Source organism: Diplotaxodon limnothrissa, linkage group LG23 (genome assembly GCF_057381915.1).
Source record: "Diplotaxodon limnothrissa isolate DT_005_m linkage group LG23, D_limnothrissa_male_GT1.1, whole genome shotgun sequence".
Lineage (NCBI taxonomy): Eukaryota > Metazoa > Chordata > Actinopteri > Cichliformes > Cichlidae > Diplotaxodon > Diplotaxodon limnothrissa.
In genome coordinates, this window is record NC_140617.1 from 47,135,293 (window position 1) to 47,154,477 (window position 19,185).

The 19,185-nt window shown below is 41.7% G+C and overlaps 1 protein-coding gene across 3 annotated transcripts in view; it reads right to left on the bottom strand.

The window, feature by feature from the left end:
* LOC146608865 (histone deacetylase 4-like) overlaps positions 1–19,185 on the bottom strand; it is a 78,885-nt gene that overhangs the window by 12,989 nt on the left and 46,711 nt on the right. For all 3 annotated transcript variants that reach the window (XM_085348935.1, XM_085348934.1, XM_085348933.1), the window contains 5 exons: positions 11,197–11,325; positions 10,995–11,104; positions 10,393–10,527; positions 10,078–10,270; positions 3,884–4,107 (listed from right to left, as the gene is read on the bottom strand). In XM_085348935.1, coding sequence (XP_085205061.1) covers positions 3,884–4,107; positions 10,078–10,270; positions 10,393–10,527; positions 10,995–11,104; positions 11,197–11,325 — 791 coding nt within the window. The remainder of the gene's footprint in view (positions 1–3,883; positions 4,108–10,077; positions 10,271–10,392; positions 10,528–10,994; positions 11,105–11,196; positions 11,326–19,185) is intronic.

The window sequence follows — 19,185 nt, forward strand, 5'->3', positions numbered from 1 at the left end:
TCTGTGTATATGTATGCAAACACTCCTGTATGTCGGATTACTGAAGAAAGAAAAGAAGGAAGACGGTGGACGACACCACAAAAGGCAATAAATACACAAGGTAATGAGGCTTCCCTTTAAGGAACACAGTGAAGGAGAAAACCCAAGAGTGCAAACACAACAAACCCAACAAGGAGACAAACTCAAAACACTGTGAGCGATAATCCCCACAAAAAACCCCAACTCTGTGTCAAGACCTTGGGACCATGATAGTTTTGAAGCTTTTGCTAACACAGATATTTTATCTGAAGTTCAGAAACATGACGACATCTTCTCTCACAAATACCTGCTCTTCCTGTCTTAGGGTTTCCACCTATGTGCACAGGAGTGTGGGGTCGTCCCAAGCCAAAACCATATCGTCACTAGAAAACCTTCTTCTGACTATAGTTATGTTTCTTACTAAACTAATTTTGATACGTGATCCAGGCCATCTTGCTTTTTGTGTGTGGTTTGATCTTTAGCATTATTCTGCTATTTAGCCAAATTAAACGCTGCTTTTATTTGTTCGAGCTACACAAACTGTGCGCACGTCTGTTGTAAAATGGTATGGCTTCTCAGACAGCAACTAATAGAAGCATGTTTACATTTAGGTTCTTCCATTTCTCTGATCCAGCTGAGGTACTATATATCAGGGGAAAGTTGGACATGGATGACTTGTATAAAGAATACCATGTAATGGATCCACACTTGCAGGAAACTGTGGCTAGAAGAATCTGGGCAACCTTTCTTCAAGGCAGAAAGACACCAAGTATGGCTGCCGTTGGATGTTTTCTCTTCTGAAATTCCTGTTACAAGTGCCTTTGTAGAGTTTTTCCTTTTTGGGCTGACCAACAGAGCCGGTGTGCTCCTTATTAACAACGGGTTGCACCACAACAGGTGGTGCTACATGTTTTTAATTTTTTTTGTTTTCCATTGCCTTTCCTGACATAACCCCAAAGGGATTTCTGTCTCCTCCTGGGATGAACTCGGGATCTTTCGCTTGTTAAACCACCAAATATGTAAACCAGCTACACTACGGCGCTCTGCACAACTCATAAAGTGTGAAACTCAAGTCGAGAGGAACTTTGGATACAGTTGTAAGAAGTTGTACACCTATGCACTCCAGGGGAAGGCCGTGTTGGAATCTGCATGCTCACACAAAAAAGTACAAAGTGAAGAAGAACATCTAAGGTAAGATGAACTTTGAGGCTATAGAATTGACTGTTTGTGCTGTTTCCAGCGTGGTGCTAGATTGTAATGCTAAACCAGTGCAGTTCTTGAGTTTCAGCCAGCCTCTTTCCAGGGTGCTTAAGTGCACAGCGTGTGTGGGCATACCTGCTTTTGTTGCAGTGTTGCACAAAACTGAAAAGATCCGATTTTTGTTCCTGTTTCCTCCTGACTCGTTTCAGTTTTTTATGTATTCTCTTTACATTTTGTGCATTTTAAAGTGCAGTAACTGAATTGGTGTTAGCAGGATGGCTTTATGAACTTTAAGCGAATAATGACTTTTAGGTATATGGTTATACTTCAATATGTGGTGCTAAAAGAGAAGTTTGAATATCTTAAATGTGGTGTTTGTTTTACAGTACTGCCATGTTCATAACGGTTGCTTGAGAAAAAATATGAAGTGTCACCTAAAGTGCAAAAGCAGGAACCACTGAGTGTAATTCTATTTAAAATAAGAATGGATTACAGTTATATGAACACTTACAATGTGTGGGAGAGTCAAACTGTATCACTCGGCCTTTTAGCTCACCCTCAGTTCATATAGTTAATAATGCATCAGTAGTGTAGTTTAAGCCCTCATAAGCATCTTTTTTATTCTCTTTGTATGCTTTGAAAAAGTGTCATTTAAATAAAGGGAATGACACATGCTAAAGGCAACCTACACTCAAACATATTTATGGCTGAAATGCTGGCTTTAGCTAATTTGACTACATGGCATTTTCCATGTAATTGTATTACAGAATTAAAATGTAAAATGTTACATTTAATGAAATGCATTCAGCATTAGCGTTAGCCAAGTAGTTAGCTAATGCTATTAAAGGTTTTCACTAGCAAACCAACAAGAGCAACCTAAATTTGGCTAACAGGAAACCTAACTTGATCATATATTCATTCTATTGTATCCATTAATAAAGAAAACACCTGAAATGATAACCATTTTAACATAATACTAGAGATACATGTTTGCTATTAGCTCGTCAAACTGTCTGCCCAAAAACACTTTTCTGTGATTTTGCTTTTTTTCTACTTCTGTTGTATTTTATTCAAAATCCACTGTGTTTAGTGTCCTTTTGCGAAATTTTTCTATTTGCTGATATTTTAAGTTACAGTGTGTATGACCTCTCAGAGCCACCGTACTGCTGTGTGTCATTTTAAAAAGTAGCGATACATTAAATCAAACTTTTTCACTACCATAATACTGAAGGCTGTGCCCTACATTAATAATCTCTTTGGTTTGCTAGGATCTGGTTACCCTAACCGTAGCACCGGTCTTCAAGTGAGGATGTAATTGAGCTGAAGCTGACACTTTCGTAATGCTTAAAAAATGCACAAACCTAACAAAAATGACACATTTCATGAATGTTCATGTCAAAAAATGATGTTGTGCCTAATGCACGTAAGTAGATGAGGACAAATTTTAGAGGAACAGTGCAAAAGACGTGGTGACAGAATGCAAGGAAGGCAAAGACTAATCTGGATCATAGCTTTTCAAAAACAAAGCTATTTGCACACATTTTAAAAATGAGGTAGCAGTGATGTTTAGAGGTGCTGGTAGGCAGGTTTTGCTACATCAGGACAGAGCTGGGCCGGCTGTAAGCTGCACGCATAACAGTAATCAACCTTCTCATCCAACTCTGGGACACATAAAAAACTGTTGCTGACCTTTTCCTTTACATGTCAGAGATCTCCTAGTATAAGAGTTTGAAACCAAAAGGACTCGAGTTTAGATCAAGTTGTCAGATGTAAAAAAAAAAAAGTAAATCTTATCTATATCTACATTCACAGTAGATATTTAAAGGAACAAAACCAGCTCTTTTATCCCCTCTTGTATTAATTTGACAGAATAACATGCTAAAATAGAGATTTTCTTTCTTCTTTTTGTCCTGGCAAAAACAAGCAGAAAGCCGTCCTTAGCGTGCCAGAGGCTGTTGAGAAAGGTGTTTGTGTAAAAATCTGCCACTTGAGATCTCTGAAACATATGAAGGGAGTGAGATGGAGCAGAGCAGTGCGGGGGAGGTGGAGGAGGAGGAGAGGAAATCCCTTGTTTCATCCACCCACCTCTCCTCCAGCACGTACCCTTCTTGAATAGGTAAAGCGGCAGCTGCTCTCTTCCTCCATGCCCATATAAGGCAGAGGCTTCCGGCGCGGTTGCCATGGCAGCGCATGGTTACCTCGCAGCCCGTGGCAACTGTCTCGGCCACAGTCGCAGAGACGTGGATGCAAGCATTCACACACACACAGACACACACAGCTATACATGTTAACCCATACCTGCCTCCACCTACTCACAAACAAAAATACTACAGAGAGAGAAAGAGAGGGCAGAGGAAAGTCAACAACTTCACACACAGCCAAAGCTAACACATTATTGGCTGTGTAGCCCAGTGCTGCCTACGCAAACTACTACACTACAGCTCCAGAGCTGGCCCTCTGAGACTCATAGCCTCCATTAATTATCAGTTTATGTGAACGTGATATCAGATTTCTGGCCACTCGAACCCCCTGCCTGAGACGACATGTTATAAAGCAACATGGATGCATGATTCAACAAAACGGCACCACTTTGCATTCAAACGCGCCCGGAGACAAGCTGCCTTTAAAACAAATCACAAGTTGAATTCAAACCCAAATTGAATACCTTGTTTAGGTGGAGCTGCTGCTGCTGGAACTGCTGCTTGTGCTTCTCCAGGAACTGCTGGTGCTGCTGTTGGACCACCAGCTGCTGCAGTGCCAGGGCCTGCGCATGAGCCTGGGCCGCGGTCCCCTGGGGCAGCGGGGCCGACTGGGTCCTCCCCAGGGGCCGGTGTTGCCGCTGCAGTTTGGTCATGGACGCTGCTGACGACATAGACAGGCCGCTTACACCTAAGACACAAACAAGGCAGACGTTACTACATAAGGCAGAGCAGATACCAAAGCATTGTTTCAAAGTAGTCTGGCAAGGCGCTTGATTTCTCAGTAACAGCAGCAGCATTGTTTCAGGCCAATCTGGGCCCTGCGCTTGATGCATTATCTTACAACATCGCTTCAGTTTCGTGCAGCTTTTTAGGAAAATGTGCTGAAGCAGTGTTTTGTCAATGACATGTCTTAAAGTGGCTCTGAGCAACGGAGCGACTATTTAGACTAGGTGTCATAATGATTCATGGTTACTTGAGTGTGCAGTCTATTCTGGCTGTTTTTCCAAATTAAAAATCAGAAGCGAGAATCTGAACAATCGAATCACGAACAGGTTCACGTCTAAGCAGAGGGGCGGGGAAGCAGGTAAAGTCCAGCTGGCTTCGATTACAGCTCACAGGAGTCTCGGTTAAGACTTCCCAGACTGGAGCGAAAACATCTGAGGAAAATCCCGAACTCTTGGTATAAATCGCACTGATGAGAGCGCTCATATTCTAGATAAATATGATGTGTTCCTAATGTTGTCGTTGGACCTCGGATTAGTTAGCAGATGTATTTGCGAACCGAATAAAAACAACCATCTGTGCTGCAATACTGTGAATCTCCCATTGTAGTGACACGAGATCATCTCAGCAGCTCAGATCAGCTTGCCGAGTGTCGCAGCACTGAGAAAAAGTAAGAAAGCAGACGCGGAGCCTCAGAGGCACCACATCGCTGTGCTTTCAAACCGATAACTTAAAGAGAAGGAGCCGGGGAGGAGCTGACATGAAACACAAGAGTTAGTGTTAAGTTTTCATGGTTAAAAGTGCATCTTTCTGATAAGTAGCTTGTTGCTGCACGTAACGATTCACACTCTCCAGCTCTTGGCCTGTGCGTGGGCATTGATACGTCCTTGTCTGTACGTTTTTGGACAAGAATACACGCATTCTCATACGTGCGTCTGTATCTGCGTCACTGCTCATTCACTGCTAATGCCCCACTGAAAATAGACGCAGTGTGGTAGTGAGTGAATGAGCCGATGAGAAAGGGCACACAATGGACCCATGTCATACTCAGACAGCATATGCTGACATATGAAAGGAGCTCATTAGGTCGAGCTAATGAATGGACGTCTGTCAGTGTGAGGGGGCACACAGCGATGATGGTTTTATTTTTCTGCACGTCCATGCGTGTGTGTGCGTGCATGTGTGTGCGTGCGTGCATGTGTGTGTATGCATGTGTGTGTGCATATGTGTGCGTGTGAAACCAGATGGCTGCAGGAGCAAAAATGAATATTTTTACTTTTCGTTTACGTTGCATTTGATTCTTTTGTTGCTTTTTCTCAGCTACTGCTGCTATTTATTTAACATTTAATCAAGCTGAGGCTGTAAAACGAAGCAGTAAGTACCAAAAACTGCAGTTCCTCTAATGGCCACTTGAGACCAACTCTAAAAGTGTTAACTCTAAAACTCTAACTCTAAAAATTCTCCATTAACTGCACTATTAAAATGTCCAACTTTAGAGCAAAAATAACATCTTTACAGATATTTTGGATATCTACAGCCAATTTTAGCATCTGTGACAACTACACAGGTTGAACTGTTATACAGCACTGTGGAAAAGTCTTCAGCTGTCCTTCATTTCTTTATATTTTGCTAGGAAAACAGAAAATAAATGGAAATACAAAAAAAAGGCGTAAAAACAGAGTTTGTACAATTCTAACAAGCCTGAAAGTCAATATTTGGTATGGCCCAACTTTATTCTTCAACACAGCCTGGACTCTCTTAGGGAGCTTTCGGTAATTTCTTTAAGCAGTCTTCAGGGACAGTTCTCCAGGCTTCCTGAAGGACATTCAAAGCTCTTCTTCGGATTAGGCTGCCTTTTGTTCTCTGTCAGGATGATCCCACACTGTTTCAATAATGTCGGGCTCTGAGGGATCCATCAATTTTTCCAAGATTTCCAACATCACTGGCTGAAATGCAGCTCCAAATCATGACAGAGCCTCCACCGTGTTTTACAGATGCCTGTACATTCACTGCTGTAGCGCTCTCCTTACCTCTACCATACATACTGACCAATGTTCCCTCTAGTTAGGGGTGGGTTTTTATAATCGATTTATCGATTAAAATCGATTCTGGCTTGGATAACGTAAAATCGATTCATTAAAATCCTGAATCGATTTTTTAATATAAATTTATTTTGCCCGAAATGCCAGAATCTCAGGTGAAAGATCACAAAATTTCAACAACCACCAAACAGCTAAGACAGTAAATGAGAGCAGGTACACGGATTCTGCACAAAGACTTAAACACACAGCGCGACCCGCGGATCAGAATCAGTGAGATGTCGCCTTTCTCACAGTCGGGGATGGAAGCAGACAGCTCGCTGACTCTGATCTGTCGGCGGGTCCGCGCTTTGTGTTCACGCCCTTTTTGCGCTGATTCTGAAGCTGTTAGTTTGATCTCTCTCCAAACAATACTGACTGAACCAGCAGCAAAAGAAGATCCAAACTACACTTCACATAAACATCGTCATGAATTCACTCTGACTTTTACGGTTTTGCTTCGACCACGATGCACAGCTCTCTCTCTCTGTCTGTACTTCAAGAACAGTTTCCCGTCTAAAAATCTGTTTTCTTCGTTATTCGCTTTCTTGTTACGCACAAGTTTACAGCGCTGTCGGCCAACGTTTTTTTTTTCGTTTTATATACTTCCGAAAAAAAACCTAATTTCTGCTGTTCAATACTGAACAAATTTAAACTTTTTAAAATTATGCAAAATGCAAAACGCTGTGTCTCTAATAAAACCGCTGTAACTTCAGAGGTGATGTTCATGTGTTGATTAATGGTTTTCTTTCGTTTTTTGATGTACTGCAGATTAGAGCTGGGCGATATGAGATTTTTTCATATCACGATATGTTTTTTTTTCATTTCAGGCGATAACGATATCTATCACGATATAAGCCAAATAACTATATTTGTAAGATTTAAATGTGCCGTTGCTCACAAGTAAAATGTGAAATAATCAGCAGCTTGTTTTTATTTAAATATTTATTTCCCATAATAAGTTCAACAGGGTAGATGTACTTAAGGAACATGAGACTTTTTCAGATAAATAAAGGCAAATATTACAAACTACACAAAAGACAGCCGCTAAAGCGTTTAAGTTTCAAAATAGAACAAATGAAACAGACTAAATTGTCAATTCCACTTAGAAACAAAATATTAATTCTAAAAATAAATCTTAGTTTGTTTTACAGAAGAACAGACAAAACTGACTAACTTTTGTCAATATCAAATAAACTGAGAACTAAAAGGAAATTCTCAATCTCTCCTTGTTGTATAGCTGAGCTTTTCAAACAGTTTTAACAGTTACTTCAGTCTGACAAAAGCCGAATGACGAATTAGCGCTTCCAGTCAGAGACTGAGGCTACGTCCACACGTACACGGGTATTTTTGAAAACTGAGATTTTCCTTTTTCGTTTTAAAAAATAATCCCGTCCACACATAAAGGCAGAAATGAAGGAAAACGCTGCTATGAACATGCCAAAGCAGCAGGTGGAGCTAGATTCCTAACCGTGCAGAAATGTTGGCCAATCAGAAGTCTAGAAGCCTCGGTGGGAAAAAGTAAACAAAGCTGGGGCATAGAAGCAGAACCGAGTCGTATGTGTGGAGGGACAGTAACTGTGTGTGTATGTAAGCATTTAAACACTGCAGAGAGTAGAATTAACAGTAACAGTATTGTAGAAATTCATTTCACCGAAACAATAACGTGGCGCACAGTGTGACGCATGCACCAGTTTATTGTATTTCCAGACTTGCTTTCGGCACAATTTACAGTGCACGCTACTCTGTTTTTTGTCAGACTTGAAATAGCCGAAATACCTTCACACTACGGAACTTCTATGGCTCTTCCGTTCGACAATCTCTCCGGCGTTGGAACCATCATCTGTTTTCTCTTCGGTCACGCTCGGTTGATTTTTCTAGTCGGCACACTCATTTCCTCCATTACGCGCTGGCTGCTTCCCAAACAAACACACGTGCGGCTTGGCACTTGTGCTGTACGTAACAAGTCACGCGACGTGACGCTGCGGCTGTGATTGGTTCGGCTCTGTGCTACTTAATTTGGATTGGCTGACCTTTTTTTTTTTTTTTAAAGAGGACAAGAGCGGCGAGCTCTATCGCGATAGTTTAATTTTTCTATCGAGTAAAAGTTATATCGCGATACATATCGTTATCGTTCTATCGCCCAGCTCTAGTGCAGATTATTTTTATAAAATCCAGGCCAGGAAAACCTTCATGTTTTTCTGTGTTTTATCTTCAGCTACTTTGACACAAAGGCCTCTGCTGTGATGCTCACACCTTTGATAAAGTCTTGCGTGTGTCAGCTTCCTTTTTATAGATACAAAAATATGTAAATGTGCTGATCTGAATTATAATATTTCTGACTGTCAAAATTTCCCAGATTCAAATCGAATCGAATTAAATCGAATCGTGGATCGAATCGATTCGGGACCTTGTGAATCGGAATTGAATCGATTCTAGAAATGAGTGACGATACCCAGCCCTACCTCTAATGTTTCATGTGTCTGAGCGAACACACAAACTCTCTGAGCGTCCCTTGGACCACTGTGAGCAGCAGCAGACGTGTGCACTGTGGTCACGCCAGCATCCAATCCATCCAAGTTACATGTTTATTAAAATAATCTAATTACAGCATTTATGTTAGACTACTTTTAATTAACTGCTTTAGCCCACTTACAATGAAAAGAAAAATAATCTTGTTCATGACCTGTAGCATGTTAACACTATTGGAAGTAAAAAAAAAAAATAATATATATATATATATTTTTTTTTTTTTAATAAAGCTCTGACTTGTATGATGAGTCTGTGGTCTGGGAGAGAGTCTGTAACTCTGTCTGCAAATACAGTAAATAATGACCAATGTTGGGCAATTACCGGTAACTATAGAGTTACTTCTTCAAAAAGTTACTGAGTTTTGCAAACAACAAAGTTTTGCAGCTGTTTACCTAAAAATGCAGCCAAGGTGTTTTTAAATAAAGATTTCAAACTATTTACAGAACAATCAGCTGTTCTGCATCAAATCTGATGCCACACAAATTATTTGTGCTGCTCCAAAAATAATTCCTGTCCACTATGAGATGAAGGAGAACAACAGCCTGATACCTGCAGGCCTGACAGCAGCAGATGTGTCACTGCTGTAACACCTGTAACACTCAGCAGGCGCCTCATTGTTCTGACACACAACAACACTACTGACTACACTACACACTAACTACACACTGACTACACACTAACTACACAAGATTTGTGCTAAACGAATAATGAATCGCATCATTGGCTGGACTGTGGGATAAGGTGGCATCGTTCTGATCCCATACAGGAGCAGCCAGTCACTGACTAAGACTGTAAAACAGAATTGTTAACGTATTTATTTTAATTTCAATTCAGGTTAGATTTTTTTTGTGCGCAACGCAGATTTTCTGTGCACAGAGACGTGGCAGCAGCTTAGAGGGAACATTGATGCTGACAGTGTTTCCCTTACTTAAGAACGGCTCTTAAATACCAACACCCTCTTGTCTATCCCCCAAAAACCAAGATGAGTTTGAACCTTCAAGATATGAGCTCAGTTGGGTGATAACTAACTAACTCTTGTTCAATATTCAGTTTTATTTAAAGGACACTCCAGGGAAGCAGCTGTTTTCTCCTCTAAGTATATGTTGTTTTAAGCCTGTTTATCTAACGGGGGCAGCTTGCTGTCCCCAGGGTTCAGGTAACACCCGAGGTCTACCCTCTCATCCAGATGCGGTCATGTCGGCCTTCAGATCACTATAGTGATTGCAAAAAATAGCTAATTTGGAAACCAGTGGCTATCGCCATCTTTCATGTATATATAGTCTATGCTTTAAGGTATTTAATAAAAGCTGAATTGTTTCCCCTACCTGTCACCAGGGGGCTCTGCGCTGGACTCTGCTCCATGAGCACCATGTGTTGGAGCAGGGGACTGTGTGCACCGTGCCCGCCTGTTCCTGCTCCAGCCTCGGCCAAGTAGGGGGTCAAGTGGCCACCGGAGAGGAATGGAGGGCTGAGGGAGAGGGCTGGCTGCAGGCCTCCATCCTGTTGGGCTGAGGTCACCTGGAAAAGAGCGTGCAAGCATATTTGAATAGATAGTTGGAGACAGTGCACTCTAAACAAAACAAATTCACAGTTAGAGAGATGCACAGTCTGCAAGCTGTTCAGTCAAGTTTCCTCCTTACATTAGAAGCAGCAGTGGCCGTGGCAGTGGCTGGCAGCCCCAGGGTGATGTTGGGTAAAGATGGGGAAGTGTAGAGGGACAGCTGGCTAACGGAGCCACGATCAGCACCGCTGCACAGCCTCTGGGCCAAAGATGCCTGGAAAACACATTTAAATGATTTATCTGTGTTTGCATCAAGGGAAAAAACCTCCTGCACACAGATAACAAAAAAAAAACAAACAGCACACAGAAGAAAAAGTCCACACACGGGGAAAGATCTACATTTGCACCCTCACTGCTGATGTAAAACTGTCACGGACAGAAGCCTCCTCCACACTGCCTGAGTGCCCCTAATGGCTGCCACAAATAGCATCTTGCCAGCTCCTCAGCCTGCCTCCTTGTCCACAGAACAATAATCCGAACATCCCTCAATCACAGCCTTCATACGTACTCCAGGCTGCAATGTTTTAAAGCTAATAAGAGAACCTGCAGCACATCGCTGGCACAAAGGAGCCAGGCTACAATTTCAGAGATCAGGCTTAATAAGTTTTATGCTAAAATTACAAGAACAACAACAGAAAGATAAATGGCATCTATAACAGCAAATGTATGCGTGTGCGTTACCTCCGTGTTGTTGGAGACTGACACAGTGATGCCGTTCTCATTAGGGATGTTGTTGGAGCTGTTATTTGGAGAGCTTGGGCCCGAGCCGGGTGCGCTGCTACATGCCGAGTCTGAAACGCGCGCAGACACACAAATCAAACACACAAGAAACCAGCAGCAGTGTGGAATGAAACTCTGAGCGAGCCGTTTGCTTGCCTCTTACCTGCCATGTCGAGCGAGCGTTTCTTGGCGCTGGTGATGGGACTGTCTCGGCGACGCAGCAGCGGACTGCTCCTACGCTCGCTTACCTTCTGCTTCAGCCGGGAGCGCAGCTTCAGGTTGGGCTCAGATGCTGAAAGAAGATTGAAAAGAGACCAAATTCTTTTTTTGAAATCCAATTTGAACTCTGTTATCGTAAGCGCATAAATACCTTAATGAAGAAAGCTTTGATAAGCTACTGAAATGAGAAAAAAACCTTAAAATACAGTTTCTACAGGTTTGTGATTAATGCATTGATGCGACCTGAGTGCTCACACTGTGCGTCCATAACATGAAGGTTATAACACAAACTCTGTCTCTCGTTACCACGTGTATACTACACGATGCACGACACACGATTAAGGCGAAAAACGGTCGCACAACTGAAAAATCATCTCAAAATGGGCCAAAAATGGCACAGTGTATGCCCGGCTTTAGTCAGCGTGGAGCCACTACTCCACATCGAAAGAAGGCAGATGAGATGTTTTTAATGACTTCTCTATATTTTATTGTCTGGAAACTAATGCATCAAATATTTAAAAAGCATCATGGCTGCTGTTTTGCACTTCCTGTCCAATACAATAAGTGCCAACTTTCTGCTCAAACTTCTTCGGGTTCGCTCAATTCTTTAGCTAACCACGATAATTAAACTAATCTTTCCATGTTCCCCCTGTGAACCCTTGACGTTCTCACAGCCCTGGTTGGAAATCACTGCACCGCAGCACTAACCTCCACTTCTGTCACCTCTGGTAAATGGGATATTTTGGTTTCTTGCCAACACCAGCTGAGGAGCAGCACCCCTGTCAAACCTCCTTGATGTTAAACAGATAACTGGCAGCTTTGGATGAATCAATCGGCAGGAAGTGAGAGTTACCTGAGCTACAGTCACGCAGACTTTCAGCTTAAACTGGGAGCTCTACACACTGATCAGCCGGGGGAGCACCTTCTACCGAGCGGCTCTGTTACGAAACCTGTTAGGTGGACAAACTGTTACATGCTGCTATTCATTTAGTGTACAATTCCCCCCGCCTACTGAGATGCTTTAGAACAAGCCACATTCTGATTTTCCCAAAGACGTTGTGGCTAAAAAGCAATTAGCTCCAATTTGGGAGCCATGTCTGACTGGCTAAAGGTCTTTTGGTCTTTTGTGTACGTTGTCACGGACTTGTGAATGGATACTGACAGAAGGGAACGGCATGTCACCTCATTAGCTTTCATGGCTCAGACCATGAAGGCTAATGCTCGGTTTATTTTACCCTGCCAATCAGCAGCCTTGGATAATTTTTCTATTTATTATCCAATTTTCAGTCATCAGAGGATAGATAAAATCAAAAACAGGGCACTTCTAACCTTTATTATGACATAACCAGTTTAACCGTCTACTATATCTCTTTTAAGACTGACAGGATAGGTAAAAGCACCCAGAAGCTACCATCACCGGAGCAACTGTTCCTTTTGGGAAACGATCACAGATGAACTTGTTCCCGTTTGCAGTGTCAAGTAAAAATAAATGTGTGGAGAAGACACAAGTGTGAAATATGAGGTGTGAAGGTACAGTAACACAAAGTGGGAAGGAGAGCTCAGTCCAGATGGAGTCAAACCAATTAACGTTGAGGGGAGGTGGTTTTCAAAGCCAATTTACTACAAATCCAATAAAAACTCTGTGACTCTGCTTTAGATTTTAGATCTAAATTAAGCAAACCCAAAAAAAAAGGGTCTTTGTCATAACAAATACAATATTTGGTCAAAATGAAGGCTGCTGATTAAGGCTTTTGACTTTTTGAATGCTGTGAATGTTCCGGTGTATTTCATCACTTTTCACCAAGCACAACAAGAGATTCTGATATGTTCTGTTTTAATATTTGTTCTAGTAGTAAAACTACTGTATCTACTAGGGGTGCAACAATACACAAAATTCACGGTTCGATATTTTTTCGATACAAAAAATGTTCATGCTTTTTTAATTTGTCATTTATTAAAATTATAAATATGTATTTTAACTCAAAAGTACAGTTTTTAAATTTAATGTTGCTGAAACAACAAAGTAATAAAAAAAAATAACTATCTGATGGAGGAATCACTCATCTTTGGAAAAGAGTTTATTACAGAGAAATGGCTCTTTCAAAATAAAAGCTCTACTATACGCTTCTTCTGGGCTATATTCTCAGCAGCATATTAAACATATCAGGTCCCCATAAGGAGAATCCTGTGCTAACGGCTGTCTAAATGACTCGGCTAAAGTTTGTAGCATGCGTGCTTGTTGTTTTTGTCTGCTTCCACTTGTCTTTGCACTAGGATGCTGTCGGAGTAAATGTGCAGTCATATTCGTTGATAAGCTACTGAAATGAGAAAAAAACCTTAAAATACAGTTTCTACATGTCACCAATTCATTTCGAATTAACATTTTCAAGAGGTTTGTGATTAATGCATTGATGCGACCTGAGTGCTCACACTGTGCGTCCATAACATGAAGGTTATAACACAAACTCTGTCTCTCGTTACCACGTGTATACTACACGATGCACGACACACGATTAAGGCGAAAAACGGTCGCACAACTGAAAAATCATCTCAAAATGGGCCAAAAATGGCACAGTGTATGCCCGGCTTTAGTCAGCGTGGAGCCACTACTCCACATCGAAAGAAGGCAGATGAGATGTTTTTAATGACTTCTCTATATTTTATTGTCTGGAAACTAATGCATCAAATATTTAAAAAGCATCATGGCTGCTGTTTTGCACTTCCTGTCCAATACAATAAGTGCCAACTTTCTGCTCAAACTTCTTCGGGTTCGCTCAATTCTTTAGCTAACCACGATAATTAAACTAATCTTTCCATGTTCCCCCTGTGAACCCTTGACGTTCTCACAGCCCTGGTTGGAAATCACTGCACCGCAGCACTAACCTCCACTTCTGTCACCTCTGGTAAATGGGATATTTTGGTTTCTTGCCAACACCAGCTGAGGAGCAGCACCCCTGTCAAACCTCCTTGATGTTAAACAGATAACTGGCAGCTTTGGATGAATCAATCGGCAGGAAGTGAGAGTTACCTGAGCTACAGTCACGCAGACTTTCAGCTTAAACTGGGAGCTCTACACACTGATCAGCCGGGGGAGCACCTTCTACCGAGCGGCTCTGTTACGAAACCTGTTAGGTGGACAAACTGTTACATGCTGCTATTCATTTAGTGTACAATTCCCCCCGCCTACTGAGATGCTTTAGAACAAGCCACATTCTGATTTTCCCAAAGACGTTGTGGCTAAAAAGCAATTAGCTCCAATTTGGGAGCCATGTCTGACTGGCTAAAGGTCTTTTGGTCTTTTGTGTACGCTGTCACGGACTTGTGAATGGATACTGACAGAAGGGAACGGCATGTCACCTCATTAGCTTTCATGGCTCAGACCATGAAGGCTAATGCTCGGTTTATTTTACCCTGCCAATCAGCAGCCTTGGATAATTTTTCTATTTATTATCCAATTTTCAGTCATCAGAGGATAGATAAAATCAAAAACAGGGCACTTCTAACCTTTATTATGACATAACCAGTTTAACCGTCTACTATATCTCTTTTAAGACTGACAGGATAGGTAAAAGCACCCAGAAGCTACCATCACCGGAGCAACTGTTCCTTTTGGGAAACGATCACAGATGAACTTGTTCCCGTTTGCAGTGTCAAGTAAAAATAAATGTGTGGAGAAGACACAAGTGTGAAATATGAGGTGTGAAGGTACAGTAACACAAAGTGGGAAGGAGAGCTCAGTCCAGATGGAGTCAAACCAATTAACGTTGAGGGGAGGTGGTTTTCAAAGCCAATTTACTACAAATCCAATAAAAACTCTGTGACTCTGCTTTAGATTTTAGATCTAAATTAAGCAAACCCAAAAAAAAAGGGTCTTTGTCATAACAAATACAATATTTGGTCAAAATGAAGGCTGCTGATTAAGGCTTTTGACTTTTTGAATGCTGTGAATGTTCCGGTGTATTTCATCACTTTTCACCAAGCACAACAAGAGATTCTGATATGTTCTGTTTTAATATTTGTTCTAGTAGTAAAACTACTGTATCTACTAGGGGTGCAACAATACACAAAATTCACGGTTCGATATTTTTTCGATACAAAAAATGTTCATGCTTTTTTAATTTGTCATTTATTAAAATTATAAATATGTATTTTAACTCAAAAGCACAGTTTTTAAATTGAATGTTGCTGAAACAACAAAGTAATAAAAAAAAATAACTATCTGATGGAGGAATCACTCATCTTTGGAAAAGAGTTTATTACAGAGAAATGGCTCTTTCAAAATAAAAGCTCTACTATACGCTTCTTCTGGGCTATATTCTCAGCAGCATATTAAACATATCAGGTCCCCATAAGGAGAATCCTGTGCTAACGGCTGTCTAAATGACTCGGGTAAAGTTTGTAGCATGCGTGCTTGTTGTTTTTGTCTGCTTCCACTTGTCTTTGCACTAGGATGCTGTCGGAGTAAATGTGCAGTCATATTCGTTGTGTTCCCACTAGTGCTGTCAGCGTTAATCTGAAATGACATTAACGCCACAACACGGCAAATCTCCGTTAAAGAGCTACCGCGGATCGCCCCGTGCGTGGGGCTGGACGGCGTCAACACATTAACGAGCTAACTGCGCTAACGCAGTAGTTCCCACCCATGTAATTGAGCATTGCATGGCACATCCAACATACTGTTTTACTTTAGTCCATGACGCGCTTACCTTCAGGGTCATACGTCACATGAAAACCAAAATAGTTCCAAAGGCCAGATCTGAATGAGGGTGGGGGAGGTTCAATTTGCCATGTTGCAACGAGCTTAGCTTCTGTCTTGCTAGCTTGTGCTGCGCTCAGTGGATCTGCGCTTGACAGTGCAGCCTAGGCGGAGTAGTCGAACGCAGATCCACTGAGCGCTCAACACAGACAGCATCGTCAGAAGGAAAGTTGATAAAATAAATTAAAATTTTTGTATTGTTCGATACATATGCGTACCGAACCGAAAGCACTGTATCGAACGGTTCAATATCGAGTATCGTTGCACCCCTAGTACCTACAGTACTGTACAAAAGTCTTGATCTACTCCCTTTTGGTCACATGCATGGAAAAACTGTATAAGGTTAAAAACACGATTTACACAATTCTGACGAGTTTGAAAGTTAATATTTCGTATGATAAGCTTTAATGTTCAACAGCCTGAACTCTTTATGCAAGGTTGCCTTGCTTGTCCTTCTTCAAGGACATTCAAAACTTTTTTTAAGTGTCAGTAATGCTGGGAAAACAAAGAAATGGCACGACAGAAGAAGGAAGGATAACAAGTGGCCCTTTGAGTAATTAGATTTCTGCTTTCGTTATTAGCAGAGGAAAGAGGAAAGACATTTTTAAAAGTCAAAGCCGAGGGGAATTGACGAAAATGTCAATAACTGTGAAAATAGGTTTTCTCTGCTCTTTGAGGGCTAAAGAGAAAACAAGACCAAATGTGGTGCTCATAAAAACACACGCGGTGTTAAGGGAATCGGTTATATCTAAGGCTGCATTATCATGTTTCTTGGACCCATCTTCATTCTCTAATTTTGGCAATCATTGCACAGAACAGGCTAATTAATTTTACATTAATTTATTTTTTTAAGTTTGCTGTTCAAAATTGCAAACTCCGACTAGTGATAGTCTGAAAGTTGTATTATAAGCCTGTGAAAAGCAAGAGCACACGCAATCAGAGCGATATGGCTACATAAATGGTGTATTGTGGCCCTGTTAAACGGGGCCTTAACCAGGGCGCCCAGCTAGCATTCAGTGAGTGACGCCCCCACAGCCGCATGTTGCTTTGTATATACGGGAGATTTATACGGTCCAGTTATCAAGCAGCAGCATGTACTGTATGCGTTCTTGTATTCCACATGGGCATGCTGCCCAGTGAGGCCACAAAACAGCCTCGCTCATCAGTGAAAAGACAAGAAGGCTTCACTTTGTTTTCCCCTCTCATATCTTTATTGGTGTGTGAGAACATGTTCTAGACAGGGGCATTGTTCATGTCGTGCTCTTTCACCCCTAAATGCATACAGAAATACGGTACAGTGAATGCACTTGATGTTCTGGGACAAAAGGTCCTCAGGAAACACCTTGTGTCACCTGACTCTTCTACCTTTTACACCTTTAGCTTGCTTAGAACTTAAACCATGTGTTTAGTTACAATTTTGCACCTTTCCCACAGCTTGGCCTTTAATAAGTTGAAATGTCGTCTGGTGTAGACTTCCTGTTCTGTTGTTGGACAAGTATAAAAAGAAAAAATCATCACCTGATGACATTTGGGTGGTTTTGAGATACAATTTCCAGCAAATATGGTTCCTTTTTTGCTCTCCACACACTGAGTGTACAATGGAGAACAAGTGCACCAAAAGCTAAAACATTTCTGGGACTTGTTCCATGCTGTAACATTCTGCAGAGTCTTATGTGTAGATTAGAAGTAGTCAAAGTGAACTGATGGACGAAGAATTACAGGTGAAAGGCTGCTTGCTGCCATAAGGAAAGCATGAAAACAATGAGTCCGTTTTACTGCTTACAGATTTGCTTGCATTAAATCTAAAATCTCACGCTGTTCAAGAAGTAACCACAGTTGTCACCAAATCAGCCGGGACTCAAAAAGAAAGCAAACTTTTTGGCTTGTTCTGTCGTTGCACTGTAAAATGGTAAAAAGGACGACGGGGAGATGCACAAAAGAGCGTTGTTGCTTCCTTCGGCCGTTGCTGGGAGTTCTGGGTTCCAGTCCTCTATTTTATGGCCTGGCGGTGATATAAAAGAGCCTCTAAACTCCACCAAGCTGCCATTACCATAAGTAAACCCCGCAAAGCACGTCAGTGCTGTGGGCAAATATCAGGGCGGCACAGGTTCCCCTCTCTCTCGGCAGCAGAGCACAATCCTCAGCCTTATAGAAATCCAGGGACGGGCTGACACTCCAGGGACGATCTTTTCACTCTCTGCCATCTTCCAGTTTTTCTCTCTCTTTTTTTTTTCCATTCTGCACATAAAGCAGATTTTGCTAAGTGTGTAATCATCGTGCACTTGCTGGATTTAGTTTAAATCCTGCATGCCAGCTCTCATTTTCTATGCTCTAATCATCTTTCTCAAGGAAATGATCAGCGAAGCTAGCAAGCACCTTCTTCATTCTCCTTTTTCTGTTTTCACTCATTTCTACTCATTATCTCCTTTTCTTCCTTCATGTTACTCGCCTCTTTCTCCCTCACTTTCCTCTCCTTCTGCTGATCTCCCAGGGTGGAATGCAGCTGTGTGGGCCAGTGTCAACTGTGGTCTATCTGTTGTCGTAGCCAGCAGCCTGCAGGCTCAGAGTCAACAGGGCTGGAGCGGCCTGCCACTGGGCTAAGTGAATAATTGCACTGTAAGACGACCGCTGCTTCACGGCTACACCACCGCACACACCACTCGCACTTCGCACACCCACACAGAGCTACACATACACACACACCTGACAAAAGCACGCTGAACACAGCTGGTTTTACTCGCTAAAGCTTTAAAGACATCTGATGTTTGAGCAGCAGACCCAAAGAATGACAGATTGTGCACCACAAGTAAACTTTTATCTATTTCTGTGGTGTGTGCAGCAGTTTTAACTGCTTTAATTCTTTTTGACATGATGAGCACCGAATGTGAAACAAAACTTTCAGCTCTGTGAATCTGTTTTAGTTTCTGGACAATAAGAAGTGCATGCTGCGCTTGTGTGTGTACATATCTTACATACACTATGTGAAAAAGGTATTTGGCCACCTACACATTAAATTTACTAAAGCTTTTATGCTATCCTATCCTACAACCCTAAGCATCAGTATGGTGCAGCTACAAAAGCTTCCACCCCTCTGGGAAGGATTTCTACAAGAGTCTGGAATAAATCTGTGGAAATCTTTACCCATTCATCCAGAAGAGCATTTGTGAGGTCAGACAC